The sequence below is a fragment of the Carettochelys insculpta genome, chromosome 5 (assembly GCF_033958435.1).
Source record: "Carettochelys insculpta isolate YL-2023 chromosome 5, ASM3395843v1, whole genome shotgun sequence".
Lineage (NCBI taxonomy): Eukaryota > Metazoa > Chordata > Testudines > Carettochelyidae > Carettochelys > Carettochelys insculpta.
In genome coordinates, this window is record NC_134141.1 from 61,268,898 (window position 1) to 61,291,170 (window position 22,273).

A 22,273-nucleotide genomic window follows, 5' to 3' on the forward strand; every position below is an offset into this window, starting at 1 on the left:
GTCAGTTTCACGTTCCTGCCAGTGCAGGGGAGCTGGGAACCAGGGTAAGAGCCTTCTCCCTCTCTTCCCCCAGCTGCAGGGCTGTCAGACAGCTGCATGTCTGAGGGAACAGGGGGGAGAAGGCTGCAGCCGCAGGGTTGCAGATCTCCCCAGCCAGGGACCTTGCGGCTGGCTCAAATAAGTGGGGGAAGTTTACTCGTTTAGGGAACAAAGGTAGGTGTGTGTGTCCCTTGTTTTAGCAGGTCCTTGTAAGTAAAGTACTCGTTAAACGAGGGATAAGTGTATAAGATTAGGTGTATTACAGAGATTTTTCACCATTCTTGGAAACAACTGATGCTGAGTACCGAAGAGCAGGTAGAGTTGATCAGGCACATGTGGTTGTGTATGTTCCTGTAAACTTTTGTTTGCATATGATCTGTGGCTGGCTATTGGTCTTCTGTAAATAGGTAAATTAACTGAACAACTCAAGCTGAGCATTGGAATCTGCCTTGTAGATAGCTTACATGCACCAACTGCCAATGTAGGCATACTATCTGGTTTCTTGTAACTTGCTATTTATTTTTCAACAGGAGAAACTTTCAAAGGACATTGAATACCTCATTAGTAAGGAGAGCCAGGTGAAAAGTCAGATTTCTGAACTGGGTCTCTTAATGAAAGAAACAGAGGTAGGAATAACTTGTTGGTCAGATGTTTGTGTTTGGACATCCTCTCTCTCTTGCTCTTCTCCCCCCTCCTCCCCACCAAAAAAAAAGAGAGGTTGTGCTCATATGTGTTTATCTTATACATTGTGGTAAAATTGTGTGCATTCTGCAAATTGTGATGAACAGATGCTTCACAGTATAATTTTACAGTTTGAATGACATTGTGTAAAATAAAGGGTTGCTTCTCTAGTCAAAAATGATTGTTTCAGTGTACCAAATATCTGATAATATCACCTTTACAAGGATGGCAGGTTTTCAGAAGTTTTGGTGGTTGCGAGAATGTACTAGCCTGCACCCCTCCCTTACCCAAACTCCCTCTTCCCCCCTGTGCCTAAGGCTCTGGAAGGGAGTCTGCAGGTTGGAGGGTGTTTGTATCATGCAGGAAGGTACTAACAAAATTCAACAGAACTTCATTTGCAAAAGTGAACCTCTTGACAAAGCTGCTGTTATTCAGTCGCTGTCACTAAGCTCCCAGCTAATCTCCTCCCTGATACCTGTGCTTCCAGACTCCCAGCAGCCAGTGTTCTCAGATCTAGTAATTACAAGCAGTATTACATCTGAAACACCACCTTCCTTCCTCTCTTAAAAAGCACTCTTAATTGTGAAATAAATGGTGTTTTAACTACAGTAACAAATGTGGAACAAGCCACTATACTGTTGGTAGAAATATTACACCGAAAACACTGTAAACACTACATAACATAGTCTCTAGTCCATACAGGTGGTCATCTGGGTCTGGCAGACTCTCTTTCAAACCCAGTTTCTAGTGCAATGTCTTGTTGTGTTGGTACTACAGTGAAGTCGTCCAGCACGGGCTGGGTGTTGGCATCATCTCCTCTTGGTGCATTGGTAGGGGCAAGAAAAGAAGCATGTCATATGCACTCATCAAAACGTTGATAGGTGCAAGGTCCCCTTCTCTCAATGATTTTAAGAGGACATGTGAATTTATGGTCCCCTTTGCATAGAATTCCAGGTTTTCTTACTCCTAACAAAGGAGACACACTCAAACTTCGGTTCCTTAGCACCCCACTGTCTGTCTGCGTAAGCCTTATACTTTGCTTGTTTCTGTTCAACTGTCGTTCTCACATTATCAGGTCTGGACTTTAACATTCCAGCAGTGTTCAAGTTAACATCCATCCGTTTCCCACGCAGTATGTCTGCAGTGATCTTTGTGTTATGGTATGTTGGGTAGCCCTGTATGCTTGCAAGAAATCAGTAGTGAAGGTTATCCATGAACGCTCTTCCAGTTTAGCTGTTTGCAAACTCTCCTTCAAATTTCTGTTAAACCTTTTAATTTCTCCATTGGCTTGAGGTTAATACACAGATGATCTTTTATGTAAAATGTTCCTCTCTGCTACAAAAGTTTCAAATTCCAGGGAAGTAAATTGACCACCATTATTTGAAGCCAGTTCTTAGGGATTAATTTCCCTGCTAAAAAACTGTAGAGAGGAATTTAATCACTGTAGCAAAAGAGATTTGTGATGTAAACACTACTTCAGGCCATTTACTCAAATAGTCTATTAAAGTGATTGCATAATGACAGTCAATTGGAACAGTATCAAAGGGTCCTATGATGTCAGTTGCAATCTTTTCCCATGCAGAATCTGAAAGAGAAACAGGCTGTAGTGGTGGAGTACATGTCATCACTGTCATCTTATGCATTTGGCAAATGACACAGGACTTTGACTCCTTCAGTTTGGGAGTCCATCCCTGCCCACCAATACGGACCCTTTAGTCGGTGTTTGGTGCTGACAATTCTTGATGAGGAGAATGTGCCAGGTGTGTGTGTATTATTGTAGTTCTTCTGGCACAAGTAGCTGGTGTGTACCACGTAGCACACAGCCATCAAACAAAGAAAGTTTAAAAAAAAAGGCATCAAAACTGGATCAAGCTTTCTAGGATTGCTGGGCCATCTCTTTGTTGGAAATTCCCATAGCTTTGTTGAACCAGCCATGCTAAACAAGCAGCTTGGAATTGCTCTCTTGTAAATGCAGCAAGAGTGCTTGTAATAAGCTCATCTACTTCATCCTCATCCTCCAGTGAACCATCTGTTGAAGGCAAGGCAGAGGAGAAAGGCAATCAGCTGTCGTGTTTTGGTTTCCTGGCTTATATTCCATTTCATAATTGAAGAAGAGTCTTGCAGACCATCTAGCAATACAATGTCCTGCTCTTCCTAGTCCTTTGTGGTTAGTAATGCTGTCAAAGGGCTGTGGTCAGTGCACAACTTAAATGTGACCCCCACAGGAAAGTTCTCCATTTTTCAGTAGCCCAGACACAATCAAGTACTTCTTTTACAAATATTGAATACTTTCTCTCAGCATCACTAAGTGTCCTTGAAGCAAATGCACCAGTCCTCTCTGTTGTCCTTATGAAGTTGTGTGAGGATAGCCCCAAGCCCATAATCAGAAGCATTGTGAGTAGTCACAATTGTGAGCATTGTGGGATTGAACAGTGCAAGTACTGGACTATGTACAATCAAGTCTTTCACAGTTTCCAAACAAGTTTGTGCATCCGTTGTCCACACCAAGTTTGAGCTTCTCCTTAGCAATTCTCATAATGGTTCAATGACAGCATAATTGTGAATAAATTTTGCATGCCAGGAGCTAAGACCCAAGAAGGAATGTAAGGTTTGCAAATTTCTTTGGAGGAAGAGCCTTTGAAATTGCTAGGATATGATCTGGATGAGGTTTTAGTCCAGCCGGTGCAACTGTATGTCACAAAAAAGAGAATTCTGTTTGTCTAAATTTGCATTTAGACAAGTTGAGTTTTGAGGCCTGGTGCACTGATACAGTTTAGTACAGACTGCAGGTTATTTTCATGCTCCTCAGAAGTATTTCCAAACACAGTCATATCATCCAGATTACACTGAACTCCAGGTTGATTCTTTGGACTCAACAACATCCTTTTTGGAAGGCGCTCGGAGCAGATGCAAGACCACGTGGGACAAGTGTAAAACAAAATAGTACATCGTGTAATAAATGCTGTGAGGCCTCCGCTGTCTTCATGCAACATAACCTGGTGGTATGCGATTTGCAAATCAAGAGTAGAAAACATCTTTGCTCCACACAGTTCTGCAAATACTTTCATGTGAGGCAGTGGGTGGTTGTCAATCACAATAGCTTTATTTGGCTCCCTTAAGTCCACACAAAGCCAAATGCCTCCATCCTTCTTCTGTGTCACCACTATAGATGAAACCCATTCAGATGAGTCAGTCTCTTCAGTAATGTCCTTTTGTGCAAGTTTAAGTTCCTCTGAAACAACTTCCCTGACTGAAAATGGTAAGATCTATAACGTCTTTCATACAGGCATCACACAGTTGCATTTTAACATTGTGCGCACACCCATAAGCACAGCCAAGTTTCTCCTCAACCTGGTCTTGAGTCCCACCTGAAATTGCAGTGCGTACTGCAAGAGTGCTTTACCGAGGAAGATCAATTCGCCCATTAACTAACTACCTTGAGGTTTAAAGCTGCACATAAATATCTGCCAAGGATAGGAGTGCCTTTATGGACAATGTAGAACTCTGCAGTTACATAGCAATCACCAAAAGTCACTGTTGCTGGCAGGCAGCCACGCACTGGAATTTGATTTTTCAAATAGCACACCGAGTAAAGTTTGGGCTCAGTCAGAGGCACATCTTCAACGTAATGCAAATAGATGGAATCAGGTAGTATAGATACTGCTGAGCCAGTGTCCACCATGAGCTGAATAGTATGTGACTTCTTCTTCGAGTGGTCCCCGTGGGTGCTCCACAGTAGGTGTCAGGCTCGCCCCGGTGCAACAGCTCAGAAATTCTTCAGCAGTCTCTGTCGGGTCGCGCATGTGCTGATGCACGTCGGCTCTTCGCGCGCTTACGGTCATGTGCGCGATCCGGTCCCCGCCAGTTCCTTCTCAACTGCCAACGGCTGCAGACGGAATCCTCTCTGGCTCCAACGCCCGAGACAGATAAATCTTATTTTTTTCTCGTGTTAATAGTTTAATAGTTCATAGTTAGCAGTTCTATAGTTATTATAGTTTAGTTACCTTGTTAACAGTTCATTTAAAAGTTAAAGACTATCTTAAAGACTGCAGCGGCCGCCTCCGGGCGGGCCCGCTACTTTTGTCGTCAAGCCTCTAAAGGCCAACGGTTATTACCATCACCTAATAGTCTGTTAAGTGTGCTATTAGCACCTAAGGACTCAGAGTTGAACTTTAACAATGTCATCCCCCAGCTTTAAGAAGTGTGAATCTTGCCGGGAGGCCATGCCTGCTTCGGATGGCCATAGCAGATGCATACGGTGCCTCGGGGAGACACACGTTCCCCAGAAGTGCTCCCATTGTTCCAAGTTGACTAATAGAGCTAGAAAAGAAAGGGAAATGAGGTTGAAGATGCTGCTATTTGACAAAGCACTTCAACCTGCCTCATCAGAGACAACGCATGCGGAGGGCTCTTCAGGATCGCACAGGAGGAAGGCTGCCTCTTTGACCTCCTCTGTGCAGAAGAAAAGAAGAGCCTCGCCTACTCGATCCCTGCCCCTTACTTGTCGGAGCGGGACGAGTGTAACAAAGGGCCCACGCACGCTGGCTTCCTCCACTGGTAAAGCCGCGGCGCATGTAACCGCTCAAGGCCCTACAGCTACTGGGGAGACAGCACCGAGAGCCGTGCGGGCATTAGACAGTCTGGCACCGGCTACTGCGGCACCGATCGAGGCTCCCCCAGAGGCACCGGGGACGACAGCACCGGCGACGACGGCACCGGGAGGAGTGGAAATCAGCATGACACCTGCTACGGTACCAAGCTTACCGATAAGACCACCCGAGAGGGTGAAGGCTAAAACAAAGACCAGGCACCGCAGCCCCTCTCCTGAGGTAATTGTGCTGCCTCTGTCACCACGATCACCACCGGAGATTCGACGGGCAGCAACACCTTCAGTCTGCCACAGATGTCCTTCTCCTTTTCTTTGGAGTCCATCTCAAGGGGCTGCACGCTTCTCTCCATCATCTAGCAGAGACCCCTATGAGTATTCCCACAGAGGCTCTCCCCATACGTCGGTATCATCTCAATGGTCTCGACATTCCATGCACCACCCTTACATCTTTGGGTCATGGTCCAGGTCCCCATCACCAGGCCCCTGTCCCTGTTGCTACAACTGCCATCATTATGCAGGGCGTCAGCATAGGAAGTTGACGTCTCACCGTGGATCTCCGTCGACTCCCCCTCAACGCCACAGTGTTCAGCTTCTACCTGGGGGAACACCACAAGTTCCCCAATCAGAGGCTGGGTCTAAAGACATTGAACCCCACCTCGAAATTTCACAAAGGCAATCACACCAATACAGCCAGGATCCAGAGGAATTGGAGGAGAGATACCATAGTGATGCCTCCTCATCCTCGCCAGATGAGGCAGTAGTCCCTGGAGACATTTCTCCCCCAGATGACCTGAAACAGTTCCAGGAGCTGCTCAAAAGAGTAGCTCAATCCCAGGATATTCAAGTGGCGGAGGTGCAGGAGAAACACCACAGACTCCTTAAAAATCTCAGGCCTCCATCCTCTTCTAAAATAGCTATTCCTCTGGACGATGCAATCATGGAGGCAGCCACTAATATATGGCAAACTCTGGCATCCGCTCCTCCTACCAACAAAAGAGCGGACAAAAAGTACTTCGTCCCTGTGAAAGGTATGGAATTTCTATTTAGTCATCCACAGCCAAACTCACTAGTGGTTGAATCGTCCCAACACAGGTCCAAATCGTCCCAGTACAAATCTGGGGGATTGGACAAGGACATAAAGAAGCTGGATCTCCTGGGTAGAAAAGCCTACTCCTCCTTTACTCTGTTGCTCCGCATGGCCAACTATGCCGCTCATTTGTCGAACCACAATTTCGACAACTATTCCAAGCTTACTGTCCTCATGGAATTCCTTCCGGAGGATAAAAGGCCGATTCTTAAGGCAATTGTACAAGAGGGCTATGCGGCTTCTCGAGCGGGCGTCCAGATTGCATTGGATGTGGCAGACACAGCGGCCTGCGCCGTGGCCACTGTGGTGGTAATGCGGAGGGAGTCATGGCTTCACACATCCGGCATTCCAAAGGACTTACAAGTCAAAATTGCAGACCTCCCCTTTGACAAAATAAAATTGTTTGCTGAATCAACCGACTCAGTCCTACACTCCAGTAAAGATTCCAGAGTGACACTTCGGACTTTGGGGATATATACCCCACCGTTCAGAAGGAAGAAGTTTTATCCTCAGCAACGCCGTTATGGTTACCAACAGCAACGTACCCAATTTCAACGGGGGTATGATCAGGGACGTCATCAACAAACACATTATAAGGGCCCTAGGCGCCGACCTCAGCAGGGCAACGCCTCCACAGGGCAAAGTGCAAGACAGCAGGTTTGACGGGTCTGTCGAGGGCCGCGAAGCCAAGACCGTATCTCAGTGCCAATCTCAGTACATGTTTCATCACCGACTCAAGCCATTTTACCCGCAATGGAAAAGCATCACTTCGGACAAGTGGGTATTGGAGATTTGTAAACATGGGATACACGATCCCCTTCCAGTCGTTACCTTCCACCAAATCATCCCACCGCACCCCTTCTCAGAGACCCCCTCACCTACCGGAATTAAGGCGGGAGGTGGACCACCTCCTATTCATATGGGCAGTGGAGAGAGTACCGGAGCAATTTCAAGGCAAAGGTTTCTACTCCAGGTACTTCCTGACGGAAAAGAAGACAGGAGGGTGGGGACCTATTTTGGATCTACGCGCACTGAACCAGTATTTACGCAAACAGCGCTTCAAGATGACTACGATGGCTTCGATAATCACGGCACTAGACGATGGCGATTGGTTTGCAGCCCTCGACTTACAGGATGCGTATTTTCATATCGCAATTCATCCAGCACACAGGCGCTTCCTCTGGTTTATTGTTGGCACAGATCATTTTCAGTACAGAGTCCTTCCATTCGGCCTCTCTTCAGCGCCCAGAGCCTTCACCAAGACCTTAGCGGTGGTGTCAGCATACCTACACAGACAAGGCGTTTTCATTTTCCTGTACCCAGACGATTGCCTGCTAAAGGGAACTTCCCAGGAAGAGGTATTACGGATGATACACATCACCACAAACACATTCAGCTCATTGGGCCTCATCATCAACTTCTCAAAGTCAAAGACCGACCCCACGCAAAATATAGAGTTTATAGGGGCTCGGATAGACTCAGTCACGTCAAGGGTGTATTTACCTGAGGCTCGTTTTCGTGCCATCGAGCCTCTCGTACAACTACTAACGTACAGCCCCACTGTTCCAGTTCTTACATGCTTACAACTGTTGGGGCATATGGCAACCACCACGTTTGTGGTGCAAAACGCCAGGCTGCACATGCGAGGATTGCAGCATTGTTTGGCAACCATATACAAACCCTCAATCCACACCGTTCACAAGAGGGTGTCACTTACAACAAAGACACGAAAGTCACTAACATAGTGGGGAAACCCCAAGAATCTTCTAACAGGGGTGCCCTTCCGCCAACCATAAATTAGTGTTCATTACAACAGATGCCTCCCATATGGAATGGGGGGGCTCACATGGACAATAAAACCACTCAAGGGTTATGGTCCCCTGCGGAGAAGACACTGCACATAAACATATTAGAGCTCAGAGCAGTGTTCAATGCGTGCAGGCATTTTCACAATTATCTGCGTGGAAAAATAGTCGGCGTGAATACCGACACCACCACCACGTTTTATATAAACCGACATGGGGGAGCCAGGTCTCATACGCTTTGTGCGGAGGTGGTCCGACTGTGGAACTGGTGCATTGCCAACAATATAACCATAAAGGCTTCATACCTACCGGGTGTCCACAACGTCAAGGCGGACCAGCTCAGCAGACACTTTGCACCCACTCACGAATGGCAGATCCGTTCAGACCTACTTCACCAAGTGTTCCGCAGATGGGGTTTTTCCCCAAATCGATTTATTCGCCACCCGAGACAACAAGAAATGTCCCCAATACTGCTCCAGAGCGAGCATGGGACAGGGGTCTTTGGGGGATGCCTTCATGATCCCATGGAAGGGCCCTCTACTTTATGCGTTCCCTCCCACGACACTTATACACAAGGTCTTGGAGAAGGCCAGAAGGGAGAGAGCATGCATGATACTCATAGTCTCAACCTGGGACTGGCAACAGTGGTTCCCATTGCTCCTACGCATGGCTCAGCATCGGCCATTTCCCCTACCAACAGTACAGGACATTCTCACTCAGGCTCGGGGGTCAATACTGCACCCGCACCCGAAGAGACTTCGGCTACAAGCATGGTTAATCCATGGCTAAGCGCCTTAGAGACTACATGCTCAGAGGGAGTACAACAAGTCCTTGAATGTAGTCGGAGAACTTCTACCAGAAAGACTTATCAGCACAAATGGTTGCATTTTTCCGAATGGTGGTGCTCCAGGCAACTAATACCCCAGGACGCCACCATACCTACGATTCTGGACTATTTGCTACAACTCAAACAAAAGGGACTTTCATTATCCTCTATAAAGGTGCATCTGGTGGCTATATCAGTGTTTCGGCATGAAGAGGATGGATCAACCACATTTGCCCATCCTGTTGTCTCGCGTTTCCTAAAGGGGTTGGTGAATCTGTACCCCCCTCGGAAACCAATACTGCCGTCATGGAGTTTAGACCTAGTTCTACACACCCTCTCGGGACCGCCCTTTGAACCATTGGCTATGGTCCCCCTTCGATTACTCACCATTAAAACGACTTTCCTGCTGGCAATCACGTCAGCTCACAGAGTGAGTGAGCTTGCGGCCATAATGTCCACACCACCCTGCACGATCTTCTCAAAAGAAGTGGTGGTCTTACGATTACACCCAGCCTTCGTTCCGAAGGTCTCTTCAGATTTTCATATTAACGAAGCAATAGTGCTGCCCTCGTTCTACCCTAAGCCTCACAACTCAAATAAAGAGGCACGGTTGCACTTACTTGATGTAAGAAGGGCACTGGCCTTCTACATCGATAGAACTAAACCTTTCAGGAAAACGGACAGACTCCTGGTGTCCATTGTATCCAGGTCAAAAGGAGAAGCGCTATCCTCGCAGAGGATTTCAAATCACATTGTGTCTTGCATAAGACTGTGTTACGAGCTTCGCAAGACTCCTCTGCCACTTCCGCCAAGAGCCCACTCCACTAGGGCGATGGCGGCATCAACGGCCTTCTTCAAAGGGATCGCGCTGAGAGATATCTGCAGAGCGGCGACGTGGTCTTCCTATGACACCTTCGCCAAGCACTATGCCATGCACAGGATGCTTGATGAGGATACACGCCTGTCGACAGCAGTCCTTTCACGGGCAAGCTGCGCATAAATCGGGTACCCACCTCCTTTTTCGGGGGGGTTACTGCTGGGTAGTCACCTACTGTGGAGCACCCACGGGGACCACTCGAAGAAGAAAGAGAAGTTACTCACCTGTGTAGTAACGATGGTTCTTTGAGATGTGTCGCTGTGGGTGCTCCACCACCCACCCGTTCCTCCCCACTTCGGAGCTCTGTTTGTGTGTTTTTTCAGGGGCGTCCAGAGCGGTTGATCAGGAACTGGCGGGGACCGGATCGCGCATGTGACCGTAAGCGCGCGAAGAGCTGACGTGCATCGGCGCATGAGCGACCCGACGGAGACTGCTGAAGAATTTCCGAGCTGCGGCGCCGGGGCGAGCCCGACACCTACTGTGGAGCACCCACAGGGACACATCTCGAAGAACCATCGTTACTACACAGGTGAGTAACTTCTCTTTGCCTGAAGATGTGGCAGAAACATTTACAGCGCACATTATTATTTCTAGAAGATGTGCAGTAATGATTTTTGTTCCCACTCAGCCCAGTAACATCTGGCATCATATCTGCATGCACCTGTTGATTGAACTGGCTACTGCGGCATACCTTAGCAAAACGCCTAATCTTTTTGCAGTGATTGCACTGAGCTACTTTTGCAGGACCTCTTGTGTAGCTCATGAGGGATTGTGGGGATGAACAGTGAAAGTATGCTTTTGCTGTTTTCTGTGGTTTTTCACTCGCTTTCTCCCTGTAAATGGGTTTGTCTGCAGTGAGAGGACTTTTCTGCAACGGAGTCACAGCCTGGACTGTTTGTCCTGTATCCATTCCCTTTATTTTGGCTTCTGTTGTAGCTGACTCAATCTGGGTAGCAGTGGTTATTGCTTTTTCTAGTCTGTTATGGTTCTAGAAGCAAGTGTTCTCTTACATGAAGCCTGGTTGTTTTTTCAATGAGCTGGTCTCTAAGCATCTCATCTGCCATATTCCCAAAGTCACAAGTTACAATCAGACCCCTTAGAGAAGCAATATACTGCGTTACAGTTTCCCCTGGTTTCTGCTCACGTTGGTGAAACCTGTAGTGATTTAGCCACCACATTCACTTTCAGCACAAAGAAGTTCTTTAATGCACTGAGTACAGTCTGATATTTATCATCTGCAAGGTGGAAAGTGTAAAATCCGCTGCAAGGCAGTGGATTAGCAGAGCACATTTTCTTACTTCCGAAATCTCTGTAGCTCTGATAGTTAGCAGATAAGTCTCCAGCATTTGAATCCAGGCAGTAAAAGCAATTGGAGGCTCACCTGGGCTTTACACTATGAAAACAAAAAGCAGTCAAGTAGCATTTTAAAGACTAGCAAAATAGTTTATTAGGTGACTGGCAGTGAAAAACCCATTACAATCAACATACTACACTGACTACAGTGAACATCTATGCAACACGCTTTCTAAGAAACTGAGGAACCACTTGATCAAAATCCTTTACAATACAGCTTACTCTCTGTTACTGGGCTTTACAGAAAGGGTGCAGGTGGTTTCAGAGGCAGAAGAGCCATCCTCCTCGCCAAAATGTTGTATCGTGCAAGCAAGGTATTAGCAAACTGCAACGGAACTTTATTTATAGAAGTGAAACCCCTTTACAAAGCTGCTGCATCATTCTGTAGCTCTCGCAAAGCCCTCAGCTAATCTCCTCCCTTCTCCTTCATGTTTCCTGTGCTTCCAGACTCCCAGCAGCCAGTGCTCTTAGTTTTAGTAATTACAAGCAGTATTATATCAAACGCACCACAGAGCGGGAGGGAGACGGGGTGTGGGGGGAAAGGATGGTGGGTGCAGCGCTTACCTGGGGACCCCCTCTGGTAGTGGAGCCTGGGCTGCGGGGAGGGGCTGCGGGTGGTGGGCTGCAGGGATGTTCGAGGTGGGGGCAGCATGCAGACACCTTTCCACCCTGGGAAGCTGGAGGTCACTCTTGCCCTGTGGTGGTGGTGGTGGTGGTGCAGGGACCTCTGGGAAGTTCTAATTTGCCGGGGGGGGGGGGTGACGGGTGGACGGAGCTGTGCGGGGGGCGGGGGGGAGCAGACAAAGTCAGTGGAGGGACCCAGCTCAGAACTTGGCTGGAGCCAGGCACTGGTCCAGGAATATTTATGGTGCCCAAGCACCATGGACCCATATATTCTCCTCCTATGCCCCTTTGGCGATATGTTTCTCAGGACAGGGAACGTTGTCCATCTTAAATTTTAGTTTGACTAATATAGTCAAAATCAACTTTTAAAAAATAACAGAATGAGAAAGCAACAAGTTTAGTGTGGGGAGAAAAGCTTTTATATGAGACATAAAGGGCTGAGAGGAAGCTGGCATTCGGTAAGCAGAGTGTGCATGCACAGAGGGAACAGAAAATATAATAGATCCAGGAGGTTTTACTTACCTTATTTTAGGAAATCCAGTTTTAGTGTCTTTTGGGGGAAAATCTGTAAGTTTTTGGAGAGCAGCTGACACCAGGAAATTCTTTTAAAAATCATGCGTCTACACTCAGAAATAACACTCCCTTTCTTTACAACATGAATGATAGCTATAAGGAAACTTCTTATTATTCTCCAATGCTGAAATTATTCCAATATCAAGTAAATTTGTTGAACTGCCATCAAAGAAATTGTTCACGTATCAGTTTGAATCCTTATGGGATAATGTAGGTTGAGAAATGTTGTGCATGGTTCAGGGATTTGCCTTGAATGAACAGGGAAATATTTTCCTGTGGGGGGACCCTCCCCATTCCACATTCACCTGGTGAAACTACCATGAAAATTTACCAAGTTAGGCACAAAATTGACTCATTGCTCTGTGATTTGATGATGATGAAAATACTGACAATGTCTGTTTTGTCCATCAAAAATTCATTGCCATGAATGAGTAGAACTTTGCAATGCTGTGCTGAAATGTTTTCATAAAACAGCCTATTCTTTCTTGTAAGATTCCACGATACTATAGAAGGTTTTTTTTTTCTTTTTGTTTTTAAATGTATTTTGTATTTTGTGATAGTGCAATGGTGAGAGAGCTAAAGAAGAGGCCTCTAGTAACTTTGACAAGCTGTTTGATGTTTTGGAAGAGAGGAAAGCAGCTGCTCTAAGAGCAATTGAGGCTTCCAAGAACTTAAGACTAGAGAAATTACAAACCCAGATAGAGGAGTATCAAGGACTTCTGGAAAATAATGGTCTTGTGGGATATGCTCAAGAAGTGCTTAAAGAAACAGACCAGTCTTGCTTTGTTCAAACAGCAAAACAGCTCCATGTCAGGTATTTGATTATCTTAGGTTATAAAGAATGTTTACATTTTTTGTCTTATTTCTATCATATTCCTTTCAAATTTATTAAGATATTGCTCGCTGAATCATTCTGGATGTAGCTGAAGCTCTTTGTGTAAAGGTCAATTTAATGAGTGTAATCTTTATTGCGATGGCAATTTTAAAGTTGCATCATAATACAGGAAACAATCTATGGAGCTAAAAAGTCAGAAAATCATCCACTGCAAAGCGACAAAGTGGAACACTCTTCAATTAATTTAACTCCAGGTGTTGGCAGGGAGACAATATATCAAGAATTTGCGAAAGGGATAGACGATGATCTGATAGGCAACTTCTGCCTGTAATCTCTTTGATCCTAAAAGCTGATATCTATTAGTGGTAATGAATATTCATCTTCTTTAAGCTGCTTTTGTGGAGGCATGTTTACATGTCTCAGTCTGTCAGTTTTAATCTGTTACCTTTTTAGGTTTCTCTGTCACAGTGTGTAAAGTTTTTGAGGGAAATCTTGGCTTCATTGAAATCAATGGGAGTTTTGCCAGGGCAGCAGAACTTCACACTTTTTATTTCAATACTGTTTTCAATACACTACAGATCAGATTGAGAAGGGAGAAAAAAGTGCTTTAAAGGATAATCAGATGCCAAAGGCCAATATTTAGGCCTACTCGTAGTCGCAAACCCCCTCTTCTGTAGATGCCTATGTTCGCTAAGTGTTTAAGTTTCTGCTGGTGGACATATGCAAAGCCAGCGAAGTCGTGGCAGTACTGAAAAGTTCTGCTTCTAGCTCACATATAAGTCCCAGTGTTCCTCTGCCTATCACTTCTTGCAAAGGCCCAGCCTGTTTCTTCTGGCCTGGAATAGACATCTGACTTACTTCTGAGGGGCAGGGCTTACACCTATCTCCTCAGCATTTGCTCCCAGTGCCAAAGGGTGCATTTACACTGGAAAAACAAAGACCTGTAGTAGTGAGTCCCAGATCCTGGATCTATGGAATCAGACCCAACTTCAGCGTGATCAGAAAAGTCTACAAGTCTACACTGGTGGGTTTTCTTGGGTAGGGGAAAGAGAGAGCCCACGACATGAACCTGTTGACCTGGGTTCTGAGACTCATTGCCACAGGACCTTTTTGGCTGTGTAGACATGCTGAGTCTATTTCCCTGCCCCCCCACCTCCTTGTAAATTTAGTCTTATTTTGTTAAACTGTGTATCTGTCTATGTATCTCCTGTTTTTCCTCCTTCCAGAATTCAGAAAGCTACTGAATCTCTGAAGAGTTTCAGGCCAGCAGCTCAAACTTCTTTTGAAGACTATGTGCTTGATATAACAAAGCAAGAAGAGGTTCTTGGAGGTTTGTCCTTTTACTCTAGTGGTAAGTTTTTAATAAAGAGGGTAGTTTTTTATTACCTCTTTCTTGACTTGTGGCCATAGTGATGTTGCTAGCTCTGATGGTAGAGTAGGTTTAGGCAGGATTCCCACGCTGTACAGACCATGGCTGCAGAGTTCCTTGATACTCCTCCCAAAAGCTATTTTACCAGGAGGAAAAAGCTTTTTATGGAGCGAGATCTACAGAGGTTTCTGAATTTCCAACCGTATGTGCTGAAACTTCCAGCTTTTCAGCCTCATAGCTCCATGTTTGCTAAGGGTATGGTTGTGCTACAGCAGTATACCTGTGGTGCTACACCTTATGCTTCCTAGATCAATGAAAGGAGTTTGTGTCAGTGTAGTTAATCCACTTCCTTGGAGAGGTGGTTCCTGCATCATGGAAGAATCATTGTATTGACCTAACTGTATCTACACAAGGAGTTTCAGGCCTCCTAGGTATGATGCCCTGGGTGCAAAATAGTTCACAGTCCTGACTGACGTAGCTGAGTTCTAAGTTTTAAGCATAGACCAGGTCTCCAGGCCTGAGTGGAACACTCTCCCTTAACACACAGTAATATTATTTTTCTATTTTCAGTGTTATGATCTTTGTTTGCGTAAGAAACATCTTTTTTTAAGGAGATGCAATAGAAATCTGATGTAATTGGGCACACAGAACTACTTTATGAGTAACCATAATAACTGACATTTGTGGTAGGAGGTATTGTTATCAAAACTGTTTTAGTTGCTATTCATTAATACTCCTATATAAGGATTGTTGCTTGATGGCTAAAAGTATATTTTAGATTGGAAATAACACTGAATCGAGATAAACATTTTGGTGACTTGTGCAACATATATAAGGAACATATTGTATAGGTTTTTTAAACCTTCTGTAGTTTCTTGGCATTATAAATATATAGGTATGAAATATGGGATGCTTTTCAAAATGAATACAGAGAACTTGAGGAATGTATCTTGTTTAATCGGTGGTTAAACGCCTGGGAGGAAGAAGTTTCCATTACTCCAGAAGCCATTTGTAAACAAGTGGTATGTAGTTCTAAAATTAACAGCTGCTTAAATATTGTTTTCTTGTATCTCATGGCTATTCTAGGTCTAGATGTACCAGAGATCAATGAGGAGAAGAGCAGAATATATAATAAAGCTTTGATCCGTTGGGACCATCTGGAGAAGGCAGATTCAGCTGATACCTATATCCTTGAATACCGTAAACTTAACAGAGAAGAGGAGAATGTAACATGGCAAGAGACTGAAGCCTGCAGCAAGAGTAAAGTAATCGCTGACCTTGAAAATAACAGCAGCTATGCCTTCAGAGTCAAAGGCTATAAAGGATCTATCTGTAGCCCCTGGAGCAGGGAAGTTATTTTACACACACCTCCAGCTTCAGGTAAACCAATCTTGTTAATTCATAGACAACTGAATCTGTACACATTTTCTCTCTAATCCATGCCCTTTTTCAAGTGCATTTTAAATTTGCAAACTGCTGTCTTCCTAGTGGTGTTTGTGTGTATGAATAAAGAAGGAAGCATTTTGTTTGTGTTAAGTTGAGACTGACTGTCAGCCAGCAGAGTTCTTAACATTGTCTATCTTATATTGAACAACCAGTCACTTATCTTCTGTTAATACACCTGAAAAAATGTAAGATAAGTACAAAAAACGCTCATGGTCAAATACTGATGTACTGTGTTTTTTTTTTGTTTTTTTTTTTAAGTCTTTAGTTTTCTTTTCGATGATAAATGTGGCTATAACAGTGAACATCTCATGCTGAATCCAAGGAGGACCTCAGTGGAAAGTAGGGCTGGATTTCCTTTGCTGCTGGGGGCTGAACGTATCCAAGTCGGATGCTACACAGCCCTGGATTATATCATTGGAGACACTGGAATTACAAAAGGGAAGCACTTTTGGGCTTTTCGTGTGGAATCATATTCGTATTTGGTGAAAGTGGGTGTTGCGTCTAACACTAAATTACAAGAATGGCTCCATAATCCCCGTGATGTGACCAGCCCAAGGTAAATGTGGTAGATCTTTGTATAAAAGGGTTCTTTATTAGTGAATCTTTTTAAAATAAACTCAAGGGGCATCTTTCCATTTGGTAGAATTAAGAGTTGACCCTGCCTGACGTTTATTTCCACTAGGCTAGCTTTAGCCATCATGGGGGAGAAAGAGTGAAGCTGTGGTCACGCTTGGCCAAAAGGTCGAAATGGCCAAACTGAAGAATACTAATGAGGCACTGAATTGAATATTGGCTTGGCGTGCCTACACTGGGGTCCCTTCTGAAAGCACTCCGCACATTTTGAAATCCTCTTATTCGCCTCAGCTGAGAGGAATAAGGGCATTTCGAAATGTGCGGGGTGCTTTAGACAAGGACCCCTGTGTAGTGCACCAAGGCGCGCACGTTCAAAAGCGACGTTTTCGAAACGCCACAGCTGGAAGTGTGTGAATGCAAATGAGGCGCTGAATATTCAATTCAGCCCTCCATTAGTATTCTTCGATTTGGCCATTAGGATGGCCATTTTCGAAGTTTTGGCTAAGTGTGGCCACAGCCTGAAAGAAAAAATGGGAAGCAATACGTGGAATTTCTTCTTTAAAGAAAAATTATTATATATTTTCAGCAGTTGGCTAACTTTCTGTGAAGCTAACAATTAATATTGGTGTCTATATTATCCAGATCCCTAGTTGGTTCCAGGAGATGATTGAAATATAGAGGAGTCTTACTTTACAGGCTACTTTACTCCTTCATCCACTGCAAGTTTCCAAGATATCATAGGCTTTGGTGAAAGAGCTTTCCCAGAGTTCACTGGGCCTATTAGTTCTTACATAGACGCCATAACAGCACCTGTGACACGTTTTCTTAGTAGTCTATTACAGAGGACCTCAGAGTCTGTCTAACTGCAAACATAGCATTGCACTGAAGTAAGACTTAACTGGCTTGGTAGCAGCTGAGGGGCAAAGTACAAATGAAGGACTTCCAACTGTAATAATTATGCATGCATCTAAATGAGATTGGGAATCCACATAAAGAAATTACGCATTGCAGGCATCCCGATCACTCCAAGAATCAAAGCTTTAAGTATGAGTTGGAGAAGACTGCTGTCCTATATGCTTTGAGTTCTCTGAGACAGCATTAACTGGAAGAAAAATACTCTTAGAACGTTGTTATAGCCTTCAACAGGCAGCAATTCCTTCAAGCATAGAATTTGCAAGCCACAGCTGGCTGTTGTTTACTGGGTGGGATTGAGTGAGGAGAGGGGGAAGAATACTAAGGGTCAACTTCATCAGTAAGCCTGGAAGGAATTTCGGATTATGTAATTTGCACCTTTTTCTATCTCCAGCCAAGATGCATGTTAAACTGTTAGGTTCCCTTACATTTTAATATTACACCATCTCTTTAAGCATCCCTAAGGAGCATGACCCAACGAATGTATGGAAATCAGTTCTAAACTGGTATAATTGACACAATCAGGAGCTGAAAATGAGACTGGCAAGAAAAGTAACTTTGACATTTATTTTATTCTCCTGCTAACATAAGTCAGCCCCTTTCACCACTTTCATCTTTTCCTCCCTTAACCATACACCTTTAGACCAAAGATCTAGAGTAAACTTGGAAAAAATAACTAAAGGTAAGGAGATATGGGACGTTTAAGGAAATAAAGCATTCTTCTTCTTGTTGCCCTGTGGCCTGCCACACGCTGCCTTTTTGAATTCCTCAGACAAATTGAGCTATCAGTTCTCTGTTGATTCAGCCTGTTGCAGGTGATTAGAGTGTTCCTAGAACAATGTTTGAGTCCCTCTGCTGGTTTGACTGTCTCTAGTTTAACAGCCAGTCCTAACAAATGGGGCTGTTTGAATTCATTGCTGTGTGGGTGAGAGTTTAAGCCTGTGTGTGCTGGCAAGGAGTGAACAGTTTAAGTGTGAAAAAGGGGCTCAAAAAGGAGCAAGACAGTGCAAACAGGACATGGTGAATTTTATTTAATTAAATTCAAAACAGTTTGAGACTTGACATTCATTTTATGAGCATGGGGTGCGGGGGAATGTTTGAATTTGGACTTCATGAAGAAAAGCGCGCACAGTTTAGCACTCTGACCAAACAACCCTGCTCGTCCTTCACTGATTCAGAGACTCGTTTAGAGGTGTTCTGATTTTTTGCTTTGATAAAAGATTGATGTGGCTAGTCATAATAAGCTGAAGGGTGTCTTGCCAGAGTTGAAAGTTGAGAACTGGTGTATCTTACGCACATCAGGAACTTTATTTTAAAGAGTTTCATGTAGTGCTTATCAGTGTAGCATCTGACCTCACCTGAACGTTAGTGCATTCAGTTTCATAAGAACTTTGTGAGGTAAAGATGTCAGAGAGAAGGAAACTCTCACCAGTGTCCTGAATTGACCAAGGTTGCAAACAGTCTGTTGCAGAGCCAGAAATTAAATCCAGAGCTTCTGATTGCCAACCCTTATTTTGCACACAAGACCACCTGGAGATCTATCCAGGTGGCATGGTCACAAGATTTATTGCGCAAACCTTTGGCAATGCTCTGGTTTGCGTAACATATCTCTTTTATTTAAAAAAAAAAAACCAAAACTTTTTTTTAAATTAACTGAACCATTCTGATGATGTCTTGTTTCTTGAGAAACTGTGCTCTTTGTTCCAGGTATGAACAGGACAGTGGTCATGACAGTGGGAGTGAAGATACCTGCTTTGACTCATCGCAGCCTTTCACATTGATTACTTTAGGCATGAAAAAATTCTTTATTCCCAAGGCGCCTGCTGCTCCCAAAGACTCTGCAAATAGAATTCTTCCAATGCCGTCATGTATAGGAATCTGCCTTGACTGTGACAAAGGCAAAGTTGGATTCTATGATGCAGACCACATGAAATGCCTCTATGAGCGCCAGGTAGACTGCTCTGGTACGATGTATCCAGCATTTGCATTAATGGGGAGTGCAGGAATTCATCTTGAGGAAGCCATCACAGCAAAGTATTTGGAATACCGAGATGATATGTAGTACAAATATCTACTGGTACAGTTTTTGAGATGAAAAATGTGAGCAAAAGGATCTGCCTTAGCATTTAGTCTTGATTAATTACATCATATCTCCTAAGTGCTTTTGCTGCACTCATGCTTTTGGGTCATTTTTTTAATCATAGAAACAAAAATGGTTCAACTTTTTCTGCCTTCTACCAGCATATAGTGTTGATGGGAGCGTTCTCCCAGTCACTCTCCTGCCTTTCTTTGATTGTGTGTTGAAACTTGTTCTTCACGGTTTGATTAGCAACCTAACTGTCTTTCATGAGGTGGAAGCCTATTTGTTATATCACTTAATCGGTACTGAGCTGGCTCTTCTGGCTTCACTTTTTAATGGAGTCAAAACCCACACGATAGTGCATTTATTGTGATGATCTTTTATGTGTCCCTTCTTTGTTTGCATGCATTTGAGTGGTCAGGCATTTCTGTAACTGACTTATGAGCACCGGTTGGATGGATTTCTCTGTGCTGTGTAATATTTGTACCAATGGAAAATGCAAAGCAGTTGGAAATTAAAACTGCACTGAATCGGTTATATGTGGATTGTGTGTGTAAAGATGGTGGGAATTGTAATTGATATACACGACTAAAATTATGACCTCCAAAATTGGTGGGTAACTGTACAGGTGGTTGAAAAGTGAGGTTCTTAAATATATGTTTGCTATCCCAGGTTTTTAGTATGAACTACATAAACTATATTTAAAAGTGCAATTTGTCTTGAAACATTGGTCTTCAGCATCTATGAAGTTCAGTTATTTGTATAATAATGGTTCCTGGTCTTTTGCTGGGCAAAAATAAATAATGAACTGACACAAATGATAAAATATGTAAATTTTAAATTAAAAATTTCAGGTCTTTCTGTTAATATGTATGTTTTGTAAGTTAACCAATAAAGGATTGTTTTAGTAAGACTGTTAGAAAAATGCACTGATTACATTTGAGACATTCTTTCATTGTCTTCATATGTCTTTGTTTAGCTCAAACATTTCCTCATCATATAAAAATTCTCTGTTTTATGTGTTTGAAAGCAGTATAATGCAAAAATAGTTTGTCTGCACTGTTACCTTAACTCGTAAGAAACATGCATCTCTAAATTGAAACTATTCCTGAAATAGATTATATTTAATAACTAAGTCTGTTTGTTTGGTTGTGATTGTCTTGATGTATAAAATAGTAAAGGTACTTCTCACACTTACAAAGTATATAGTGTTTAAATGAAACCTGTAAATCACAGTACTTCCTCTTGTCCCATTGGGAGTCTTAATCTCTCTGGATCATAAATCTAAATGAATGCAAGTTAAGTTAATGTTTCATTTGAGATTTGCCACCTATGTCAGAACTATTTATTAGTCAATGACTAATAAATAGACTACTGTAAAAGATCAGCATGCCTGTCAACTAAACTATGATCCAGCTTCTGACTGCCTCCTCCACCCCCATTTTTATGCATTTCCTCATTATTTCAATTAAGTTATTTCCACTGGACGTTACTTGAATAATTCAGACACATTAATGCAGTAATAAGATGCGTGCTCCTTCAGGGTATTTTGCAGAAAACATACTACTTTGATTGTACGGATGCAAACAGTTCTCCATTTTTCACAATAATGGAAAAAGTGTCATCTTGTAAAAACACAATTCAGCGACACTTGCTTACTCAAATATTTTTGAAGCTAATTTCTTGCTATCAAATACTACTTCACAGCGTAGATGAAGCTAAAAATTGTGTGGTATATGTAGATCATTGTGCAATATAGCTGCTAAACTAACAAAACTGGTGACTACTGAGAGCTGCAAAGGTCTATGCAGGTCTATGTCATGTGAGACACTTTTCTTAAACATCTAATCAGAACATTTCTGAACAAGACTTTCTTGTTAAGTGTAAATGTATCTTCACTTTGGTTTTGCTTTTTTTTAAAATAAAAAATGGAAAAGTAATACAGTTGGGTCATTCACATTATTACATCTTAGCCCCGAAGTGTTTTTCTATTAAGACATAGTAATGTCTCACAATTGTTGAATGTTGGTTTTTAGATATGGAAAAAATTCGTGTCCTTAATGTAAGAAAAGTCTGTTCAATTATCACGCTTCAAAATGTCTGAGGATATGAAAGTGCTTATAGTTTTTTCTCCATAGTTCTGAGCTTGGATTAATCTATTTGAGATTTGAAAACAGTTTGTCTGGGACTGCTGTGATTTAATTTTCTGAAAATTATTGATCTCACCTATGCTACACCATGAAAGCGAAGTTACGTAAAATTTCTTTAATATGAGAGTTGTGGAAGCAACAAATTCCAAGTATTTCTGGCTTTGTGCTGGTGGATTTTTTTTTTTTTTTTTTTTTTTTTGAAGAGCTATGGTTAAGTTTACTATAAATGAGATAGCTGTGAGCCAATGTCAATGTGGTTTGGCCAGATTCTTACTTGTTTGTTGTGGTTTTTTTTTTTTTAAAGTCAGAAGGGCTTGGTTCACGTTTCACCCAAGGAGTTGGATTTTGTATGCAATGCTGACATTTGTGGGTTGCGTCACCATTATAGTTGCTCTCTACAAAGACTTAAAGAATAGTCTGTCTTACCAGCCTTT

At 43.3% G+C, this 22,273-nt stretch overlaps 1 protein-coding gene across 1 annotated transcript in view; it reads left to right on the forward strand.

Annotated features, from left to right (window-relative positions):
• The window catches only part of TRIM36 (tripartite motif containing 36), a 50,168-nt gene extending 28,545 nt beyond the window's left edge, over positions 1-21,623 (forward strand). The window contains exons 5-10 of the mRNA XM_074994178.1: positions 570-665; positions 13,035-13,288; positions 14,536-14,660; positions 15,765-16,058; positions 16,383-16,680; positions 19,317-21,623. Of these exons, the coding sequence (XP_074850279.1) occupies positions 570-665; positions 13,035-13,288; positions 14,536-14,660; positions 15,765-16,058; positions 16,383-16,680; positions 19,317-19,671 (1,422 nt within the window). The 3' untranslated portion in view covers positions 19,672-21,623. The remainder of the gene's footprint in view (positions 1-569; positions 666-13,034; positions 13,289-14,535; positions 14,661-15,764; positions 16,059-16,382; positions 16,681-19,316) is intronic.
• Positions 21,624-22,273: the final 650 nt, after the last annotated feature.